Source organism: Penicillium argentinense, assembly GCF_028826775.1.
Source record: "Penicillium argentinense strain IBT 30761 chromosome Unknown utg000005l_segment0_segment0, whole genome shotgun sequence".
Taxonomy (NCBI): Eukaryota; Fungi; Ascomycota; class Eurotiomycetes; order Eurotiales; family Aspergillaceae; genus Penicillium; species Penicillium argentinense.
In genome coordinates this window covers 4,404,570-4,424,029 of record NW_026622664.1, presented here as the reverse complement: position 1 = coordinate 4,424,029, position 19,460 = coordinate 4,404,570, and the positions used below count along the sequence as shown (strand labels likewise).

The 19,460-nt window shown below is 53.3% G+C and overlaps 7 protein-coding genes across 7 annotated transcripts; 4 read left to right on the top strand and 3 right to left on the bottom strand.

Annotated features, from left to right (window-relative positions):
• Positions 1–442: 442 nt before the first annotated feature.
• N7532_006438 (uncharacterized protein) lies at positions 443–1,271 on the top strand (the record flags this gene model as incomplete). The annotated part of the gene is made up of 2 exons (XM_056618932.1): positions 443–610; positions 663–1,271. The coding sequence occupies 2 exons, from the start codon at positions 443–445 to the stop codon at positions 1,269–1,271; spliced, it is 777 nt and encodes a 258-aa protein (XP_056475091.1).
• Positions 1,272–1,338: 67 nt separating this feature from the next.
• N7532_006437 (uncharacterized protein) lies at positions 1,339–1,752 on the bottom strand (the record flags this gene model as incomplete). Its single annotated transcript, XM_056618931.1, has 1 exon — positions 1,339–1,752. The coding sequence occupies one exon, from the start codon at positions 1,750–1,752 to the stop codon at positions 1,339–1,341; it is 414 nt and encodes a 137-aa protein (XP_056475090.1).
• Positions 1,753–1,767: 15 nt separating this feature from the next.
• N7532_006436 (uncharacterized protein) lies at positions 1,768–2,088 on the bottom strand (the record flags this gene model as incomplete). Its single annotated transcript, XM_056618930.1, has 1 exon — positions 1,768–2,088. One exon carries the CDS (start codon positions 2,086–2,088, stop codon positions 1,768–1,770), a length of 321 nt encoding a protein of 106 aa, XP_056475089.1.
• An 801-nt stretch (positions 2,089–2,889) lies between these two features.
• On the top strand, positions 2,890–3,801 carry N7532_006435 (SRR1 family protein; the record flags this gene model as incomplete). Its single annotated transcript, XM_056618929.1, has 1 exon — positions 2,890–3,801. One exon carries the CDS (start codon positions 2,890–2,892, stop codon positions 3,799–3,801), a length of 912 nt encoding a protein of 303 aa, XP_056475088.1.
• A 629-nt stretch (positions 3,802–4,430) lies between these two features.
• N7532_006434 (proline racemase) lies at positions 4,431–5,151 on the bottom strand (the record flags this gene model as incomplete). The annotated part of the gene is made up of 2 exons (XM_056618928.1): positions 4,431–5,026; positions 5,103–5,151. 2 exons carry the CDS (start codon positions 5,149–5,151, stop codon positions 4,431–4,433), a joined length of 645 nt encoding a protein of 214 aa, XP_056475087.1.
• Positions 5,152–8,551: 3,400 nt separating this feature from the next.
• Positions 8,552–10,939, top strand: N7532_006433 (uncharacterized protein; the record flags this gene model as incomplete). Its single annotated transcript, XM_056618927.1, has 1 exon — positions 8,552–10,939. The coding sequence occupies one exon, from the start codon at positions 8,552–8,554 to the stop codon at positions 10,937–10,939; it is 2,388 nt and encodes a 795-aa protein (XP_056475086.1).
• Positions 10,940–16,208: 5,269 nt separating this feature from the next.
• On the top strand, positions 16,209–17,544 carry N7532_006432 (uncharacterized protein; the record flags this gene model as incomplete). Its single annotated transcript, XM_056618926.1, has 4 exons — positions 16,209–16,390; positions 16,474–16,655; positions 16,711–16,976; positions 17,401–17,544. The coding sequence occupies 4 exons, from the start codon at positions 16,209–16,211 to the stop codon at positions 17,542–17,544; spliced, it is 774 nt and encodes a 257-aa protein (XP_056475085.1).
• Positions 17,545–19,460: the final 1,916 nt, after the last annotated feature.

Genomic DNA, 19,460 nt, shown 5'->3' with positions numbered 1-19,460 from the left:
GACCATTCATCGTAGTAATAATGCGCGGCGCATAATCGCCATGCTTGTAAACCACAACAATCGGGACGGAAGAGCACCCTTTACCCCTGAGGAGGTGCTCCAAGTGAGCCGGCTCCGAAGAGCCATAGTGAGAAGCAACCTCGTTGTGCTCGTTCCTGTTCTTGTGCTCTTCTAGTAGTAGACCGCCCACGAAAATGTCCTGAATAGCCACGTTCTCGTGGGTGTGGCCGCGCTTGAACTTCTTCAGCTACTCCTGCTGCGCCTTCTGGGCATTATCCTTCTACTCTCAGCTCTGCCTCGAACTTCTGCTGAGTCGCCTTCTCCTCCGAGCTGATTCTCGCTTCGAAATCTGCCTTGCTCTTCTCCTCGAACTACTCCAGCTTTCGGATCTCCTCGTGCATGATGGCCCGTGGGTCTCGTGCTGCTCCTTCAGCTCGTCATTATGGGCCAGGGTCTTGGCGTGCTCGTGGCGCTCATCCTGGATGGCCTTCGACATGGCTGCGCGCTCCTCGTTCCACTCGACCTGCTCATAGTGGAATTCGGTGAGCTTCTCGCTCTGGCTGTCGATCTTGGCCTGCAGAGTTGCCCGGATTTGAAGAACTCGCTCTCGGTCAGAGTGGTTCGCTGCGACTTCGAGAAGAGTGAGCACCGTCTGGAGGCAGATGATCTTCTCACGGACGGCGTTGGACTTACCGTCGACAAATGAACTTGTGCTTCTCTGCCTCGAGAAGCTTTCCGACCGCTTCAATCTCCTCCACGGACATCTTCTTCCACTCGCCGAGCAACTGGTGGTGGATGAGGTTGAGTGCCTGATCCATGCTCTCCTGGTCGTAGTGGCAGACGACGTGAGAGCGCTTCGAGGCAAAGTCGCGCTCCTCCGTGACAGTTTCGATTTCCTGGTTGGCCTTCTCCAACAGGCGCTTGGGCTCATTCCAACGGGTCCTGGTCTCGCTATACCGAGTCTGCGGATCTCGCTCCTCCTGCAGAGCCCGATCGCGCCCGACCTCAGCATGTTCACGCTCCTTGATGGCCTTCTACTCGCGATCAATAGCACCCTGGCGGTCCTTCTCAGCTTTTTTCAGCAGGTCGACGATCTTGACGCGCTCTTCCTCGGACGTTCTGCTCTGCTTGCGGAGAATTTTGAGCTCCTCTTCGAGCTTGATGGCCTTCTTCTCGAAGCTGTCGAGGACCTCCTTGGTGATTTGGGCCCGCCTAAGAGAGTGGTGTACTTGCCGGTGAGCTCGGTGTGTGACTCGAAGAGCTTGGTGTAATCTCTCTCGATCCGCTCCTTGGCCTCCTTCCACTGCTCCTTGCTCGCTCGGCGTTCTATTGAGCCATTCATTCCTCTCGTTGCGCCTGGCGGTATTTTTCGACGGTCTTGGCACATTCGGCTGCCAGAGAGAAGACGAGGTTCTGAATTCGCTCCACTTCCACCTCGAGCTGCTTGATCTGCTCATTTCGGAGAACGACCTGTTGCTCTGCAACGTTGACATCAATAGCCCTGTAATCGCGGCACCGAACCAATTCAATCATGCGAAGACTGGCGCGACTTAATTCACAGTTGAAAAACTTGAGTTGCTTCTCAAGTTCCTCGCTACGGCATTTCTCCGTATCAAACTTTTTAATGGCCAGGTCACACTCATGATCAGCAACGGCCAGGCTTTCGGTGACGCTGGTGAGGGTTTGAAGCAGCTTGTCGCTATCGGCAATGGCAGACTGGAGGTGGAGGGAAATCGACTTTCGCACGTTCATGACTTCTTGGTAGTATTAGTCCTTCTGGACCTTGAGGTCTATCATGGTGTCGAGGAAGGCATCGTTTTCATTTTCAACGTTGACCTTGTCGATGTCAATGTTGGTGATCACCTTCTTGTGAACGGCGTGTTTATTGATGAAGTTGTCGAGGCTGAACTTCTTGGATAGCATGCCGATGGTCTTTGAGTCGACCAGGAGACGTTGCAGCGCCTCTAACAACAGGGCGACTGGCATGTTGTTGTGACCAACATCGCCATTGACTCGGTTGACACCGTTCACTCCATTGGTACCGTTGGTGTGCGAAGGCACTATGACAGCAAGCGCTTCGACGGCCATGTCAGGATCTGTTTATGGAAACTGAACACGAAGATTGAATGCGAGGAAGGAGGGATATGGAGATAATCAGAATTTTATTAATTTTTTTTATTATTATTTTCTGACCATTCCCAAGGAATCTCAAGACTTTATATACATTTGAAGTCGGCCCCAAAGAACGAAATGAAAGCCGGCATCGCTTGTTCTAGCCGCAAATCTCCGTCTCTGTCTCTGAACAGCCAGCTGAAAACGCGTTCTAGCCGGCCACCTTCGCGATGAACCACGGCGATGCTGAAGTGTGTTTCGTCTGCTATGAATGACAAAAAGCAATTCTAATAGGCCATTCGTGCCTAAAACTATCAAGTACCTTTAAAATCGACGAAGATATTTCCCTGGGTTAATCAAATTATTCTTGTGCGAATGAGTCCGTCGCGATTTAGTTTCGGTCGGACGGGTACGTTACCCACAAGCCTTAGACATTCGACACGTTCCAGCAGCCTGCAACCAACCTCTCAATAGCTAAATGATTACTTGAACCTCATCAGCCTTCCACTTGGGCCGGTGTCGTTCAATTTAGCCTAGGCTCCCACTTAATACTTTCAACGCAATGGCACGCAGTTTTGCCTCCAGTAGTTCCAGCCGATCCCCTAGTTCCCGTCCCCACAGTCAGCCCAAAGGTCAAGCTCAAAGCACCTGCCTTATCGTCGCTTACTAACCCCCTTATCAGACCAAAAAAGTTCCCCTCCGCGCCAATGACCGCATCGTCCACACCTTCGCGCAACTGGACTCTGGAGTGCAATTACGCTCCCGACACTCCGCAACATGCCACACAGCCAGCGAAAAAAGCGCAGTACCTCCTCCGCGCAAAAACGCACCCAAGTCACAGACAACGACGGCTGGACTCACGTCACGAGCGGCAGCAACGTGCGGCGCGTAATGCGAAGCACGAAACGAAATGATAACGAGCTCGTCACGTCGGAAGATCAAGATGATAAACCGATAATTGGTCCCGCCTCAGCGCCGGCCCGGCTTACTTTCGAGGAATTGGAGGCGCAGTATAAAGGGTATCGGGAGCGATGGGTCGATTCGGAGACGTGGGAGATGTTGCAGGGGCATTTGGGGGGTAGAATACATGAACGCGTCGCGGATGAGAGTTCGCGGGTGAATTCTGCTGTCTCTGGATCTATCGATGGTATTGTTTGCATTGGACTTGGGAGCCCGAGTGGGTTTCTTCGTGATGGGTGGGTTGATCGGAGGGCTGTTTCGATGTATCAGCTTGCTGCGTTGGAGTGTGTTAAGGATGTGCTATCTGCCAGTGGTGAGTCGCCTCCCCTTCCTCGCTGGGAAATATTTGCTCTGGGTAAGGCTAACCATTCTCGAACCACAGGTAAAACCTCATTCCCAATCTACGCCCAAGACCCCGCATTCAATGAACTAGACCGCGCCCTCCTTGAATCGCTCGGTATGACCGTCGTCAACCACCCAGTCGCATTTGAGCGCCTTACATCCAACACTTTCCTCTTCTGCCCCGGTGCCGAACGCAAACATCTGGAAATGCTGCTCCCGTCCAATCCATGCTTTGTTCTTGGTGGGCCTTTGGAGAATACCGAATCGTCTGTCATTCAGACGTATGTGGAGAAGACCGACTCGAGGGTTCTGATTCCATTCGGGGCGCAGGAGCATGCATTCTGGATGATGCGCCTTTATTTTTGGGTGCAGGGGAATGACTCGTGAGGATTATATTCAGCATTAGCCGGTCTGGAGTTATGCTTATTCTTATGATGATGCTTTTTGTGTTGTCCTCGTATTTACAGATCATGGGGTGGAGTTTAGTCTTATGAGCATTTTATTCCTGATATTTGCTACTTTATTTTCGTCTGTACAATTACCAGAAACAATCATTCGACGATACTAGATACGCAGATAATCGTCCTGCGCTCGGCAATGCAAATTGTAACTGGCAGGAGATCCACGTCTCGTCTTGTGCATTATACACGACGTATCAGCCATCTAGATTGGAGACCAGGAGCAATCTTACTCCTCATTCAGGAGCCATTGATCACCGACTCGGAACCCATTGGGCCAGGGATCGGTTGGATCCAAAACATTGCTTAAATGCGTTAATCCAAGCACTCCCCTTCACAGTCGGCTCGATAGCCTCTTGCTTTCTTATCCTAGTCGTTCCCCGAATATAACACTCAAAAGTACTACCGATAATACTGCGGTGGACAAAGTGCTGACCAACCGCGAGTTGGCCGCGAGCAAGAAGAATAGCCATCCTCGCGCAGCTGCCGGTGCCGCAAGGGCATCGATCAAAGCGACCCGGAGACACCACAACAGTATTCGTGGCTTCCATCGTCTCCTCATTCAACAGTTCCGTGAATTCGAGAATGGACGCCCTTTATATCCGGATTTTCCGGGTGGATGGGAATGTAATCGGACTTACTGAGCGCCGCCTTGATCGCCTCCGCAAGTCGAATAAGAAGCGGGCCATTCTTGTGATTGATCTTGAGTCCAATCGTCGTCGCGTCGACGACAGCATAGATCATGCCTCCCCACACAATGTCGAGCGTAATAGTTCCCAGCTCCGGGAACTCGGGAACGTTGACCTGATAGTCCAGCTTGAAGACGAAAGAGGGGACATTGTTAAAGGAAACGGCCTTGACTTTCCCGTCCTCACAGTCTGCATCCACTGTCACCAGCCCCGCCGGTGTGTCCAACGTCAATCTTGTAACTGGCTCGACCATCTTCACCATCCCCGTCTCCAGTAGAACCGTAAAGGTGACGATCGTGTTGCCTCCAGACATGGGCGGGTATTCGTCGCTCTCCATGATTATAAACCCGGCATCCGCTTTGGGGTTCGTCGGTGGTAGGACTAGACCGACACACATTGCGGAGCGTCTTCGGGGTTCCTGTAGAAGAAGCTGGCGGATTTGATCTTCGTTATCTTGGAAGTGGACTAAGTAGCTTGTCGTACATGGTCTTGCATCCTGTCGGGTCCATCACGCCTCCAGTAATGACATCGCAGACTTCACCTGCGCAGTGGCAGCCCACTACTTGGATGTGCCGGTTGATTTTCACCATGTTGCAGTGTCGGGAGAGGAGGGAATGGAGGAAATTGGATCCCGCGGAGGATAGGGTCAAGCATCGGATGCCGGCGCGGCCGCGCTGGGGGGAACGCTTATTTATGTTGAGCTTCCCCCCTCACAAAAGAATGGTTAAGAGGGGTGTTCCCCGCATGTTCTGGGACTTCCGTGCGATTACCTGAGAGTGAACCCAGTCGGAAGATTACTCGACTAAAATTTTACCCTAGTAGGCTTATCTAGAGTACACCCCCTTAGGCGTGCAGGTGCAATACCATGATAATCCGGCAAATCTAGAGAAATCCTTAGCAGGACACATAATATCATTGAAATCATGATATTCAAATATATGCGGCATCTTATCTCGATCTCTGCTGTGTACGCGCACTCCAACAATGAACCGCCTTCTCGGCAACGGCGAACGATCCCGAACTTTATGTGTAATCTCGGGAGTCCTGCCGGTCAGTTCACACCCGACCTCGGTGCTTCTCTTCATATACCAATTCCTCGCAATGGATGAACCAAAGATCAGTTTCCTAGATCCAGTCTCCTTTTAACGAGACAATCTATTTTTCCACCTGATTCGCCATTCCGCTCGGCTCTTCTGGACTGGCAAAATTCGGCGTGCTCGAGAACCTCGCCATATAGAACACAATTTTTGGGGATGCACAAATTCAGTTAGTGATAGAGACTCGTCTGATGTTGTATATAAAATAGTAAGGACTGAAACATATTTCAGACGGAATTGTCCATTATGTCGAGATCGGTTCTTAAATATGTGGTCACAAGGACGAGGCTTTTGTCATCGACCGCACCGTGTGTATCACAGCTCATCGACATATTGTGATACAGTATGGATGGATGGACTCATTTATCAGATCTACTTTAAGTCCCTCGCTTTTTGTGGGTTTTCTGGTGCCCATTATACAAGAATACGGTTCTGCTTAAGTGTTGTGGTTGGGTTTCAATGTTTATAAGTTAACTACGGGCAAAGCGCCAATTGAAAATATTAGCTACTCATTCAAACTTTATTCGTCTAGAATATGTTGAGATTGGATACGATGAAGCACTGAATATTGAATAAGGGCCTGCTAGACGAATCGACCTTGATGGAATAGAACTTGACTGTATCGTGTTGAACTGCCTACATACGATTCTGGGGGTATTTATCCCTGAACGGGCGGCAAGCCCCTGACAGTAGTAAACCCCTATTATCGGTCTCAATCGGTGTTCTTCCATGAATATCCCCTGAATGTAGAATATAATGTCGCACAAGAGCGTTTGAAGCGCATATCAAGCTCAGTGCCCCGGGTTTCCCTGAACAGGCATGCCGACAGAGGTTGGGAATGAGGCATCAATTCGGTGCCTTATCCTGGAACCTCAACAGAATATTCTCTCACTTATTGTATAGCTGCGTTGTGCTCATGGTGCTTTAAAATCAAAAACTGCGTTCCGGAAATGATATGGACCTCTGATGTATATATGTGATTCAAGCTTGGAATGGTTCAATACACTATGTCCCCCAATATGATCTAATAGAATTACAAGCACAGTTTCAGACATTAGTCCTTAACAATACGGAGAGAAGTAAGCTTGAGCTTCGGTCAATATCCGTGGCTCTGGGAGGGTTGATGCAACCTGTGATAGCACCTGCCTAGTTGGGTATGGTGGATGATCGAGTCATACTTTCCCTCTCTGTAGCACTGACCAGCAGATACGGCTCATATCATTGTGACAATAGTCAAGTCTTCAAGCCTTGCCTGCACTGTAGACGAGGAGTCTCTCAATTATGCAACCTGCAACTCACGGACCCAACTCCAGGGACATTGGTACAAGCTAAGAAATAGTTTGCTGCAAGCCTTCGGTCCTCCCGTGTGCGGGACGTACCTTTCTCAATCCATGTCCATAATAGTCTTACGTTTTCCCCCTAGCAGCCGGAAGAGGGAGAGAGGGGGAGGGCAGGCGGGGCGAAGGGGCATCGCCATGGGGAGAGCCATATTGAAACGGCACCAAAACGCTGGTCGGAACGTGGATGATGCACGATGCGTCTCTTGGAAACTGCTCTGGTAGGCTGATCGGGGCCAAAATGGGGCGATCATACCCGGGGTGGGAATGCACTGGGCGTGGAATATGCCTTGGGAAGGCTGGATCCCTTTCCAAGGGCTAGGGTCGGTTAACAAGGATGTGACGGGGCTTTTTGTGCTCGCGGATGTACTTCCGCTTCCTGGTGGGGATTTCGGGGCAAGGAGTCTTTGCAAGCGTTGCATTGGGAGGTGGAGGTGGTCGGTGCGAGTTTAGATGATGTTGTTGTTGTTTGAATTGTGGTGGGGGTAGTCGTGGTGGACGATGGTGATGGGATGCCGTGCATTGTATACTCCGGGAATGGCCAATCGGGCTGCACTCGAGTGGTTTGTGACTGGATCGAATTCAATGCGAACTACTACCCGCATTTTGGCATTTTGTGGTTGGATGGAGGTCAGCTGGTGTGTTGTCGCCTCGAACAATTCCAGAATGCGCACCTTGGAGGGGGAGTTTCACAATTGCAGCGATACACCTGCGGGCCGGAATATCCCTTTAGTCTGCTCCACTCGATCTTCAGACGGCTAGAAAGTATTTTCCGATGTGGTGGATTGAAGACTCCAAACTCACCGGGAAATATCCGACCATTGCGGATGGCTGAACGAGCTTGGAAGGTGCCATCGCGAGTCCTCTCCGGAGCACACCCCGCCGAGGGCCAGAATCAGAGGCCCGGATATAGCAGGATCAGGATGCAGCGATCACTTCGAATGGGACCCGGCCACCCGGGGCGAGCAACCCGGGCAAATTAGACGTGTGAGAATGGATGGTGGTGGAGTCGGTTGAGCCTCAGGCGATGTCATCGAAGCATTCCACGGGTCTTCCACGCCGACCATGGGCGCGATCTATACACGAGCCAAACTTGACAGCAAATTGTCAACAACCCAGTTCCCCAGCAACAATTGAATTCTCTCATCCCTTCCCTTTAATTCCCACTTGTTACAACCCTACTCTATCCTAAGGTAGACAGTGATTACGTCGATGCCCAACTGGGTGGGGCTTTGTCATCCCACTTCGACCGCGCGCTTTGCGTCATTCATCCCCTTTTTCTTTTTTCGTTTCACAACTTCTCTTCTTCGCCGATTTTGCATCAAAACTCGACCTGCCACCCCCACCTTCCAACGACCCCCGGTGTCAAGTTGATCATCTGGCCCCTCCAATCTCCCGACTACCGGCAGTAGCTCGATTCTTGCCGGCCGATCGCGATCTTGCTTGTTCGGGATTACTTATACTTCATCCCGATCTCATCTTGTAAGTTTTGCATTCATGGATCCGCATCAGGATTTGCTTTTGCTGCACCGGTCTTCTCTTGGGAATCCCGCCTAATGCCGTCGTTGCAGCCCCCGCCCTCGATCCCGGCGTCGACGCCGGCGCCGGCCCTGCCCCAGCGCCCAGTTCCACGCCCTCGCTTCTGGACGACACCAGTCCCACAACGCGTGATGGCGCACTACCGCAACCTCTCGCCGACCGGCGGAAAGAGCCAAATGCATGGTGGGCCGCGGGCGTCGACCGGGATGGTCCAGCTCCCGGGCGTCCACGACCCTTACGACATTCCCCGACGCCATTACGACTATTATGATGACTACCACTACCCGTCCGACGTGGGCTATGGTACGCACCGGTATCAGCCACGGCATCGGTCGACGGTAGATGTGCAGCCCACAGGGCAGCATAAATATCGGGATGCTGGTCATTCCAAGAAACGTACCGAGTACACCATCCAGCCGCAGTCTGTGCAGGCCACGCAGTCCAGACACCGGAGCAGAAGCAACACTACATCAGCCACGGATCTTTATGATACCCCGGTGCGCCTAGCTGTTCCATCGGGCGCTCATCTTCGTCCGGTGGCTCCGCCGGCCGGCCGGGTCGACAATCTTTCGGACTCGGGCCATCACCACCTCGTTCACGCTCAACCATCCCACCACGGTCGTCACCGTCGGGTCTATAGCGGCACCGACTATGCTAGTGACACGGGCCGACTAGATCCTCGTGACAGTGGCATACACCACCGATCTCATCATGGATCGTCTCATCGCGTCCATGCCCCGGTTGGACACCACCGACGCTATCCCACATACGATGGGCTGAAGAAGGGCGACGATATCGACAAATACGATGCCTACTCATATACTACACCACGAGAGCAATTTGACCGCGACTACCCCGTCAAGCCTCGTCATTCAAGCACAAGATCCTCGGTCGATCGGCCTCTCAGCTTGAATGTGATGGAAGAGCATCCGCAATACATGCCCCGCAAAGAACGCCCTCACGGCCCTCCTCCAACCAGCTGGGGCTTTGACAAACTCGACCGCGAAGGCCGGCCTCGCAATTCGAGTCACGGTCTCGAGGTCCCCCGGGCTTCTTCACGTACCAGAGATACATCGCGATCTCGCGGAGATGGTCATGACCGCGCCCTGGTCGCAGTTCCTCACGATTCTGACGATGGCTATGAATCCTATGATCCTCACCGACGGTCTCGTCATCGCCGGTCGCACCGTGACAGAGAGCGATATTCTCGGGATGATCGGTCCCCACGACCTCACCCTCACAATGGCAGTGGTGAGATGGCTCTTGCAGCGACGGGTTTGGGCACGGCCGCCCTGGGCGCCGGTTACTCGGACATGTCAGACTACGACCATCGACCTCGGGCAAGCCATCCTAGACGCTCGCATGATCCCGAGCGCGACTATGAATCTACCAAGCATGTACCTCGAGACCATACGAGAGATTTGAACGATGGCAATGACACCAGCCCCGAGAGAACAAAGCAGATGTATCTGGAGCCTACCGCTAGCAGCCACCACCGCAGTGGCCGATCACGCAGACGCTCCAAGCGTCACACTGACAGCGAATCAGAAGGATACACTGACGATGATGACCTGCGAAAGTATCGGGACGAACCGTCTGCTACTCCGCGACGCCGGCACAGTAGTACTGATACCAGCAGCGGAGACGAGCGTTCGGCCAGACGCCACCCTCGCGACTGGTCCCGCCATGAACCTTCTCGTCCGCAGCAAATGCTCGAGGACCACCGCTCTCATGACTCCCGTGGCTCTCTGTCTGGAAGCCACGAAGATGTGCGGAAGCCTATTACTGTCGAGCCGCCTGTCCAGAAGGAGCCGGAGGTGGCCGCACCCAAGGGTATCCTGAAGCCACCTCGCGAGAGCTTCCCCGAGGAACCCAACCCTATCCGAGAAGGTGTAGCGCCCCTGAAGGATGCGAACAAGAAGGGTATTCCGCCTGGTGCGCGATGGACCAAGATCGATCGAAAGTTAGTGAATCCGGAGGCATTGGAAGCTGGTAATGAGCGGTTTGAAGAACGATCCGACTATGTCATTGTCTTGAGAGTGTTGTCTAAGGAGGAGGTTCAGATGTACGCTGTCAAGACACAGGAGATCCGAGGTAAGTTTTGGTTCATGTTTCTAGGGGATGGAGTTTTCGAACAGACTTTGACCAAGAATATTACAGACGCCCATGAAAAGAAATACATCGAAGACAAACGTCGTCGCATGGAGGAAGACCGCCGCTATGGTCGCCGTGGCGAAGAATCGTCGAGCGATGACGAGGACGACTACGAGGGCGCGCCGTTGAAGATCGAGGCACCCCCAGCGCTGGAGCAGAAGCCGTCCCTGCCAATGCGCCCTCACCCGTCGCAAATTTCAATCCCTGAATCCGAGAGGACGAGAATGAGTCCGTCCGCCGCGCCGGCATAAAGCATACATCTCCAATGCCCACGAGCTGACGTTCAACTCGTCCTCGCCCTGTACGAACAAAACAAAAGATGGAAGCAATACCTTTCCGCCTGGGATGCACATGGACAGCCTCGGGCTCAGCCTTGCCGATAGGATCACTCAAGCGCCTGCAGACCAGCCGCTTCGCTCTAACCCCCTTCCCTTCCCCTTATGATCCTGGTCACACCTGCGCCCCTGTGATACCCCTCTACTTTGTCCAACTGCGTCACTGTATGATAGTCAAACTCGCATTTACATTTGCATAGCCCAGCGCCCCCGAGGAAAAAGGGAGCGATTTAGCCCAATCCATCAGCATCAGCCAAGTGGCACATAAATCCATTTTTGCCTTTTTGTTTTTTTTTTTTTTTTTTTTCAGTCCTCCCATCTTCGTCATCTTCGAAATGAGGCTGCGGCCTTTTCTCCCGACGCCTTGTTCGTGGCCGGCGCTACAACTGCACCGGTGTGTACCCGCGGGGTTGCGAGGGGTTTCAGTGTCGCAAGATGCCACTTCAGCTCTTGTGTTACCATCAGCTTGTTGGAGTCTCATCTGCACATGTAGTAACTGCATTCGATCGTCTTCCCAAGATAGACCTACGCAAGTCAGATGTACATATGTTCATACATGTAATGTAGGTGATGGATATTTGACAGACACGCTGTTAGGGACATCTAATGGACACACTACTGCTGTATCTCAGTCAGGTATTTGGAAGCGCTGACCAACGAGGCGAGTCGCTGTCAGCGCAAAAAGCAAAACCCTGCAGAACCACTCAAAAAGCAGGAAAGTGGGAATGGAAAAAGAAAAGAAAATCTGGCACATCGATTGCTTACTGAATATTCAGACTCTTCTCAAGATTATTCAACGAGTCATCTGATCTTCCTCTGATTTGATTTCTGGTGTACACATCCATTTCTTCTTCTGTGCTGTAGCAGCAAGTGTACCGGTTAATCCCGTACGTACCTCAACCAAATGACCCAACATCCGCATATTCCTTTTTTTTCGGAAATTATCCTGGCGTCTAAACCGTCTCACCCTGATCGCCGAGTCCATCAAAAACAACAAAGGAGCAGCACGTCCCTCTTACTTATTTCGAAATAGTTCCAGCAGCCGTAGCAGTCAAGAGGGGCCAATGCAGAAGCAATTATCCCAGCCCAACTAGTCTCAGATGGTCATGAAGTCCTTCTACCTACTTGGTACTAGGGTGTTAGAAGTACTTTGCGATGTTGGTGGGGGCAAGCAAACACCTCTATCTCAGGCAGGTATGTGACCCTTTCTCGCTAGGAAAGGCGGGCAAAAAGCAAATTGAAATTCAAGATTATGATTATCCTATCTAGGTCGAATATAGACAAAGAAGGAGTCTCGCACGAGGTGCATCCATGTGCACGTCCCATCCATCAACGCCACCTGCGGAGCGTAACCGCGAGCAAACATTTCCGCTGTTGGTTCTTGCCAGTGGTGGGTTCGGTGGATGGCTGGTTCGATGGGGCGCTTCGATGTTTGCAGGTGTTAGTGTTTCGGGGTGGTGTGTGAATCAAATGAGATCTGCCGGTCGTCACATCTACCATCTACATACATACAGGTAACTAAGTCTAAAATACTCTCAGCTTCCTCCCTCTGTTCGGAGTAGATGTAACACGTGCGTCACACTCTGCTCATTCCAAGAATGAGGAATGCCCTTGTCCCGCCCATCACCGTGGCCTCGGACGCGAGCTGGTCCCGAACGTCTCGTACAGTACTGGTGACACGCGCCGTCCTAGCCGAGATAGCACCCCCCTGCCAGGGAAAACGTTTAGACCAGCTCGGCTGCTTGGAATGATCAGCCCGTCCCGCATGGCCCCCGCTAATTCAATGCGGCGCCGGCCTAGCAGGGCCGTATCTTCCAATCCTAATCTAGAATGTGCAGGGGCCTGTATCATACCTTAGGTAGCGTAAGAAAGAAACAGGACGGATAAATGCACACTAGCTCAAGGTCAAGCAGGTTGGCTTCGGGTCCTCCCGACTTCCGAGTCGAGATACAGCTCCGCCAGCAAAGACTCGGAGGGAAAGGGATATCCTTCGATGGTATCACCGTGGAGGGAGGGGGAGGCGTCATACATAAGAGGTTGACTAGTCGAAAGGAGGAAGGGCGTAGGAGCGAAACAGGGAATGGCGATGTGGGAGACGAGACATTGGCCCCCGCTGAGACCTGTTTTTGATCGTTGGGCTGAGGCGTTTGATCGATCTTGATCTTGTGGTCGTTTGCCCTGCGAGTGGGAAAAGTTGGATGGGCGGGATTTCCGCGATCGCCACAGACTCAAAAAGACCACCGGGGCCAGTCACCATTTTTCCTATGTAAATCAATGTCAATCATTTTTACTTACTACTCTGCTAGTAGTAAAATTAGGGCAGCCTAGTCGGAACTAAAAGAAGACTTCGCCGGCGAGAGAAATCACATCAAGGTTGTGATCGTCGTCTTCTCGTCGACCTACCGAGGCGAGTGGCCTATAGTCGGTTGATACGACTGCATGCGCGATAACTCGGGTTACCAGACACGCCTAGCACGATGAACAAGAATAGAGAAGAAAAAAAAAAAAAAAACCAAAAACACAAGAATTTACGGCCCCGGGGTTACAATCGCGGGTACGAGCCATGGGCATCGAATGGCTGTGCGAGCATTGGGGCGGTTGCCATCCAAACATGGAGGCGACCCACCATTTTAGTAAAGAGTGGAAGTGAAGGCAAGACTTGTTTGATCAGTCTTTCTCAAGTGGGCCACCCGTGAAAAGGTGGACACGGGCCGCGATGTTGGAGATTTGATTCGGTGGGAAGTCGCCCGTCTCCCACTGGTGGCAAGTGGATGGTCTCGTGGAAACCAGGGTGAGATCAATCTGAGCCAAGAGGCTTGTTTTTGATATTGCAGTTGCCCCGTGCTCCGCTCCAGCGCGATTATCCCCAGCCCGTTTCGGAGTCTTGGGTGATAAACAACCCTGTTTTGTAGCTTAGTAGGGCTGTACTATACCCTAGGGAAAGGTGGCAACTCGGGTACGACCGCGCCCTAGTTCAGGTTCTTTGTTCTTGCCTTGACACCGAACTTGCGATCGACAGTGCTCTAAGGAAGGTTACCCAGTCGAGGCGTTTGTTGGTTCGCAGCCCCCATGCGTCCAGCCCTAACACCAACCCGTCCCTGTACCTTTGACAATAACCACCGGCGGTTTGGGGATATCTTGTACGGGGAGACTGATATAGCCCTGCCCATAGGTAGAACAGGCAAGTGCCGACGCTAGACGAAGCCGCGCAATATGCCAGAGTTTGGTCCGCCTTCTCAAAGACGGAGATCGTCGCAATTTCTAATCCTGATCCGGTGGGCGCGTTCTGGAACTGCCTACCTCGGTAGGAACCCCGTCTCCCTTCCCATCACTCCATCACCACCGGGAGGGAAAGAGACCGTGGGAAGGCCATCGGAAGGCCATCGGAGTCTGTGGGCTCTGGTTAGCACTGACTGTCCAAGCCACCAGCCTGTGTTAATACTCTGCCAGATATATCGGGCATGCCCACTGGGCAGTATAGCATCGGTGGATTTGCAGCGATCAGCCGCTCGAACTTCCCTGCCCCACCCTGCAGCCATGCAGGAGACATTCTGAAACCGCCCTTCCGGCCACGCGACACGCTACCTGCGCAGGTTGACACAGATGTTCCGAGAGTCGGTGAACACAGCCACCACTCGGAAAGATGCAGGCGCAGGCGCGGAGTCTGCAGGTGCTCATTTCCCCGTCGCCGTGAGTTGCCAGCTTCTTTGTCCTGGCCTCGACCGTGGTTGTCCCCCAGGGAGAGTTGGGGGCCGGATCGCGTTCGGGGCTCGACTGCCTCGGATCCGGGGTGGGCCCGAATAATGCTGCGATGTGTCCATCCCGACCTGCGCAGACAAACAGCAAACTTGAGTAAGCACAAAGGGCTGCACGCCAAGAAGGGGCCGTTAAACGGATTGCGTGTTCATTCGGCCAGGGCCGATGAACAAAGAAACCTGGACATGCCGTGTGCAGCCTAGTCCCTCTCTCGGTACAGTAGGGGAAATAGGGAGAGGGAGAGTCGGAGCAGACCGTCTACGATCCGGAGTGCGGAGATGGGTACCCCTGGCCCCTGCGTGCCCCTAAATCGCTCGACCGTTGGCGCCTCCCGGGGCAGATCCTCCTTCCGTGCGCGAGACCAGGGTCGACAACTTTATTTTGAGAATACTTTACCTAGGTTGTAGTATATTATATGAGAAGTGTCAAATGGGGTCAGTTTACCACTGTGAAACAACACTGTGAAATAGCGAGAGTGATTGCAGGACTAGCTAGCGTGCCGCCTGCTGTAGATCGCTCTAAGCGAGGAAGGCGTACATCTACATCTAAAAGGTTTAGGGTGGTGATATCAAAAGAACTAACCGCTTGCGAGTACATCAGATGTGATTGTACCGCGGGTTCGGCGACCGTGGTCACCTTGGAACCAACAGATCACCAACCACTACTACTTAGTGTCTCTAAGGTAGGAATAGTACTTGAGATACTGTCCTCCCCTCACTTAGCACAGTGTGATGTACCCGCCTCAAGAGTCGTGTCCTATATTAGTTGGAGTTACGTCCATACGTATAACAGCGAGCACTGTAGAGCACAGAATTATGACGCTCCACTGACGCATAGACACGGACAATTTGCTTCCTCGACTAGCGCCAAGCAGGCCTTCGAAGTGGCGGGGCCGAGCATCGTCTGATGGACGCGATCACTTGCCGATTGCCGACTCCATGACTCCTCCGCTGCCCAAGGTGTGCCAAGGCATTATGGCCCCGAGTGGTTGATAACATATACCCCCATAACTATATTGAGCAGAGGAACGATGATCGAAAGCTATAGTCGATCTCAACCGGTGTAGTCACGGTGTATACATCAACATGCAGTCCGCAAGCGCGATCTGCACGCAGCAAGGGCGGCCCCAGTTCTCAACGTGGCCCGCTGGGAACCAGATGTGCATAAAGGGCCCAAGAGCCGAACCAAAGCAACACGGAGCACCGCGGGCCGGCTATACCTGCGAGATACTGGCTGTAAAACTGAAATATAGGGGGAGAAGGGATGATAGGAGGGTTTTCTCCGACGGATCCCCATCTGGATAGATCACCAGTCGAGGTCGGAGGATCGGAGCAACGGCGGACGCGGAGGAATCACCCTAACACCCTAAAGGTAGAAGGATCAATCTGTGGCTGTCGCCTTCAGAACCAGCCCCGACTCACGTTTATTAATGCGTGTTCATGTCCTGCGCTGTAGGTCAGCCACGGGCCAGAACGCCTCGGGCGCTGGCACTAGTCCCGAAATGAGCAAGGCCATATCCAAACGGCGCACAGGCCGAGTTCTTTTCTTCATTGTTGCGCATGACGTATCCTCGATCGACATGCGCCGGAGGTACGGCGGTTTTGAGTCTAGGTGAGGCATTTCTGTTTGACTTTGCTCGGCATGGAATTGCCATCAACATGGGAGGAGGTGAGGCCTATTTTACCCTAAGGTAGGTATCACCCTCCCCCTAAGGAAGGCACTGACCTCGGCACAGCTAGAGGTAAGCATGGTCTAAATGCCGGGCGTACCCTAGTTGGCCGGCCTCGCGTGCTCTGGACCAACGTCCAAGTCGATCCGGGGCCGGTAGTGGCACTCTTAGCAGAGCAAATCGAGGATCGCGAGGATCCGCCCAGGGGTGAGTCTTCTTTCCACCCCTCGTCGTGTACACACACGCCCTCCATCGAGCACAGTAGCAACCCCTGCCCAACCGCAGCCACCATCCGATCGCCGTTCCAACCGTGAAACCTTTCTGGAACGGTACGACGGCGGCGCGCAGGTGCCGTCAGCGACAAATGGACGGTCAGCTGTCCTCCTTGCGTGGGAATGCCGTGCGCGAGTGGAGACAAGCTCGTGCTCAAACCTGCCCACCTTATACTCGATCCAGGTTAGACTTCGTTCCTCGACATCTGTATACCTCCACGGACCACGGAGAATTGCTCTCAACGGAGCCGCTGGGGTGGGTCGCGGCCAGACCAGACCTGCCCGACAGTAGAAGTTCGACGATCATCTCCATCTCTCGAGATCCGACAGGAAACAAAGCCCACACCGCGAGGGCCAGCTGAAGGGTGGGACCGAGTGCGGGTACGGCTACGGCTTAACGCGACGGCGCAGTGCAGCGAGCCTAAGTCCATCCAATCCATCCATGCACCCTGCATCGATCACGAAGAAAGACCAATGAGGGCGCCGCGCGAGAATGGCACCGTTTCCCTTGGTCCCCCCTCCCCACCTCCATTGCTTTTTTTGCTGTGCTCGAAAAGGGGGGGGGCTGGAGGGATAAAATTTTTTTTCTGCCCATGCGACTTCCATGCTGGAACCATGCATCCCATGCACCGGCGGGTTTAGCCCCGACTTTGCTGAGCTCCTGAAGTCCCCGGCTTCAGCTCGATTCCGACCTCTGCCACTCGTCACTCGTCCTCGGTGGGCAACACGATGCGATGGGGAAGGAGGATCGCGGCGAGGCTCTCATTGGACCATGTCGGACCAACGGTGATTGCGATGCGATGGATGGCCACCCCTCCCGGTGAACTAGCCTACTTCTGGAAGCCTGAAATGGCGCCTGCACACCCCCGATGTACCTAGTTCACACACTAGGTCGCCATTGGAGGGCAGTGGAGGGCCGTGGATGGAGCAGCGAGCAGTCCCCGGGCGCGGTGCGAGGCAGTCGCGATCGCGTCTTGCTCTTGTGCTTCCCCCTCCCTTTTGCATTCCCTTTCACCACCGAATTGAGCCTCAGCCGGTTTTCCGTGTACGGCCGTAGCCGTCGCGGGCGTCGAGAATGCGCCGGAGTTTGAGATGGTGCCGGCTTGAGTAGTGGCGACGGGACCAGCCGATCCACCACTCGGGGGGAAGTCGGGGAGAAGTGGGTGACCTGTTCACATGGCGAAGATGTGGTTGACTCGAGAGTCGAGTCGTTGGGTGGTTTGAGTGCTTGTGGTAGTCGTTCTCCTTGGGTGGTTTTGCTGCTGCCTCCGCCACAAGCCGAAGGCTAATGGGAGGAGGCCCGCATCGGGAGGAAGTCGCTCTTCCGCATTCCAACCAGTACATACTCACTAGCAGTCCTAAATGTGCCTCTACTTGTCGCATCGTCACTACCACTGCCTACAACAGCATTGCCTAGGTCATCTACGTCGGTCCTAGGTACTGTGGGACAGCCGAGGATCGATCGAGGTTACACGGGACGAACGCAGTGATGGGCACCGTTAGGGTGTTTCGAGTTTATTTAGGAGGCGACGTCTATTGGGGAGGCAGTTTTACCCCTCTGGCCTGGCAAGCAGCCCGATCGGTCCGCCGATCCTCGATATACTCCGTGAAATCGCTCAGTACCTGAAACCATTAGCTCGGGGGCACGTTGCTAGTACTAGTGAGTGCTCCCCGAGCTCCACCGAGCCGCTAATCTTCATCTCGACACTCTAGACCGATGTCATGCTAGATCGTTCACGTCATATAGCAAACACTCCTAGTCTAGTACAGCAGGGTACGAGTACTCCTGCTGTACATACTAGTAGTAAAGTTGATTGTAATCTTACAGCCCTACATCCTCACATCCTTCATCACTTCTACATACAAGTAGTCTAGCACCTCATGTAGCCCTCACTGCAACTCGGGTGCCGACGGAGGTTTGCTCCCTGGTGCAGACCTCCCTTCTGACTTCTGACTTCTGCGAGGTAAAGTTTGTTGTCTCTCCATCGGCGCTTTGCCCCTTTTGCTCTAGTCCACTCGTGTACCGCCTGCGCAACCAGAACGAATCCTGCCGGCCTCCCCAAACTCTCCCCAACAGCACAGCAGCTGTGCAGCGGGAATAACGTCACCCGGGTCATTCTTTTTGCTCTGTATCTCCGCGCCACTCCCCCTCCTCCCCCCTCCTCTCTTTCCCCATCGCCACCAATCATTCTCGCGATCCAACCTGCCTCGACTCTCTCCCAACGTATCACGATCCCTCCACCCACTCCGAGGAACCAGTCGTGGGCACAGCACGTTCGGGACCCGCTATATCTCAGGCCGTTGGAACCAACGGAGTATAGATCGGCTCTGCTCTACAAAGAAACAAATACATGTTCCCCACCGTCTTCCCCATTTCCCCACCGGTCGAATCTACGTACCTTGTCGTCGCCCTGTGGTATGTAAGTATTGGGTATTGGGGATTCGGTATTTGGTGTCTGTCCAGAAATCCTGCTCCTACAGTTGCCACGCACTCCCTCCGCCTGCATCCTGCACATCATCTCCCCCTTCTATTCTGTCTCCCGCAGGCGTTTAAATCTGCTTCCATCTCGGCTACACGACACATGATGACCCGGATTTAATTTTAAAAAGTTTCCCTCCTGAGGCTCGGATGTTTAGCGGACTCGAGTCTTTGCTAATCTCCCTCCTGCATCCATCCTGGTCAGTATTACACTCGTTTCCACTAGTGACTGGCACGCTCTCCTCCCTCCACTGGCCTTGT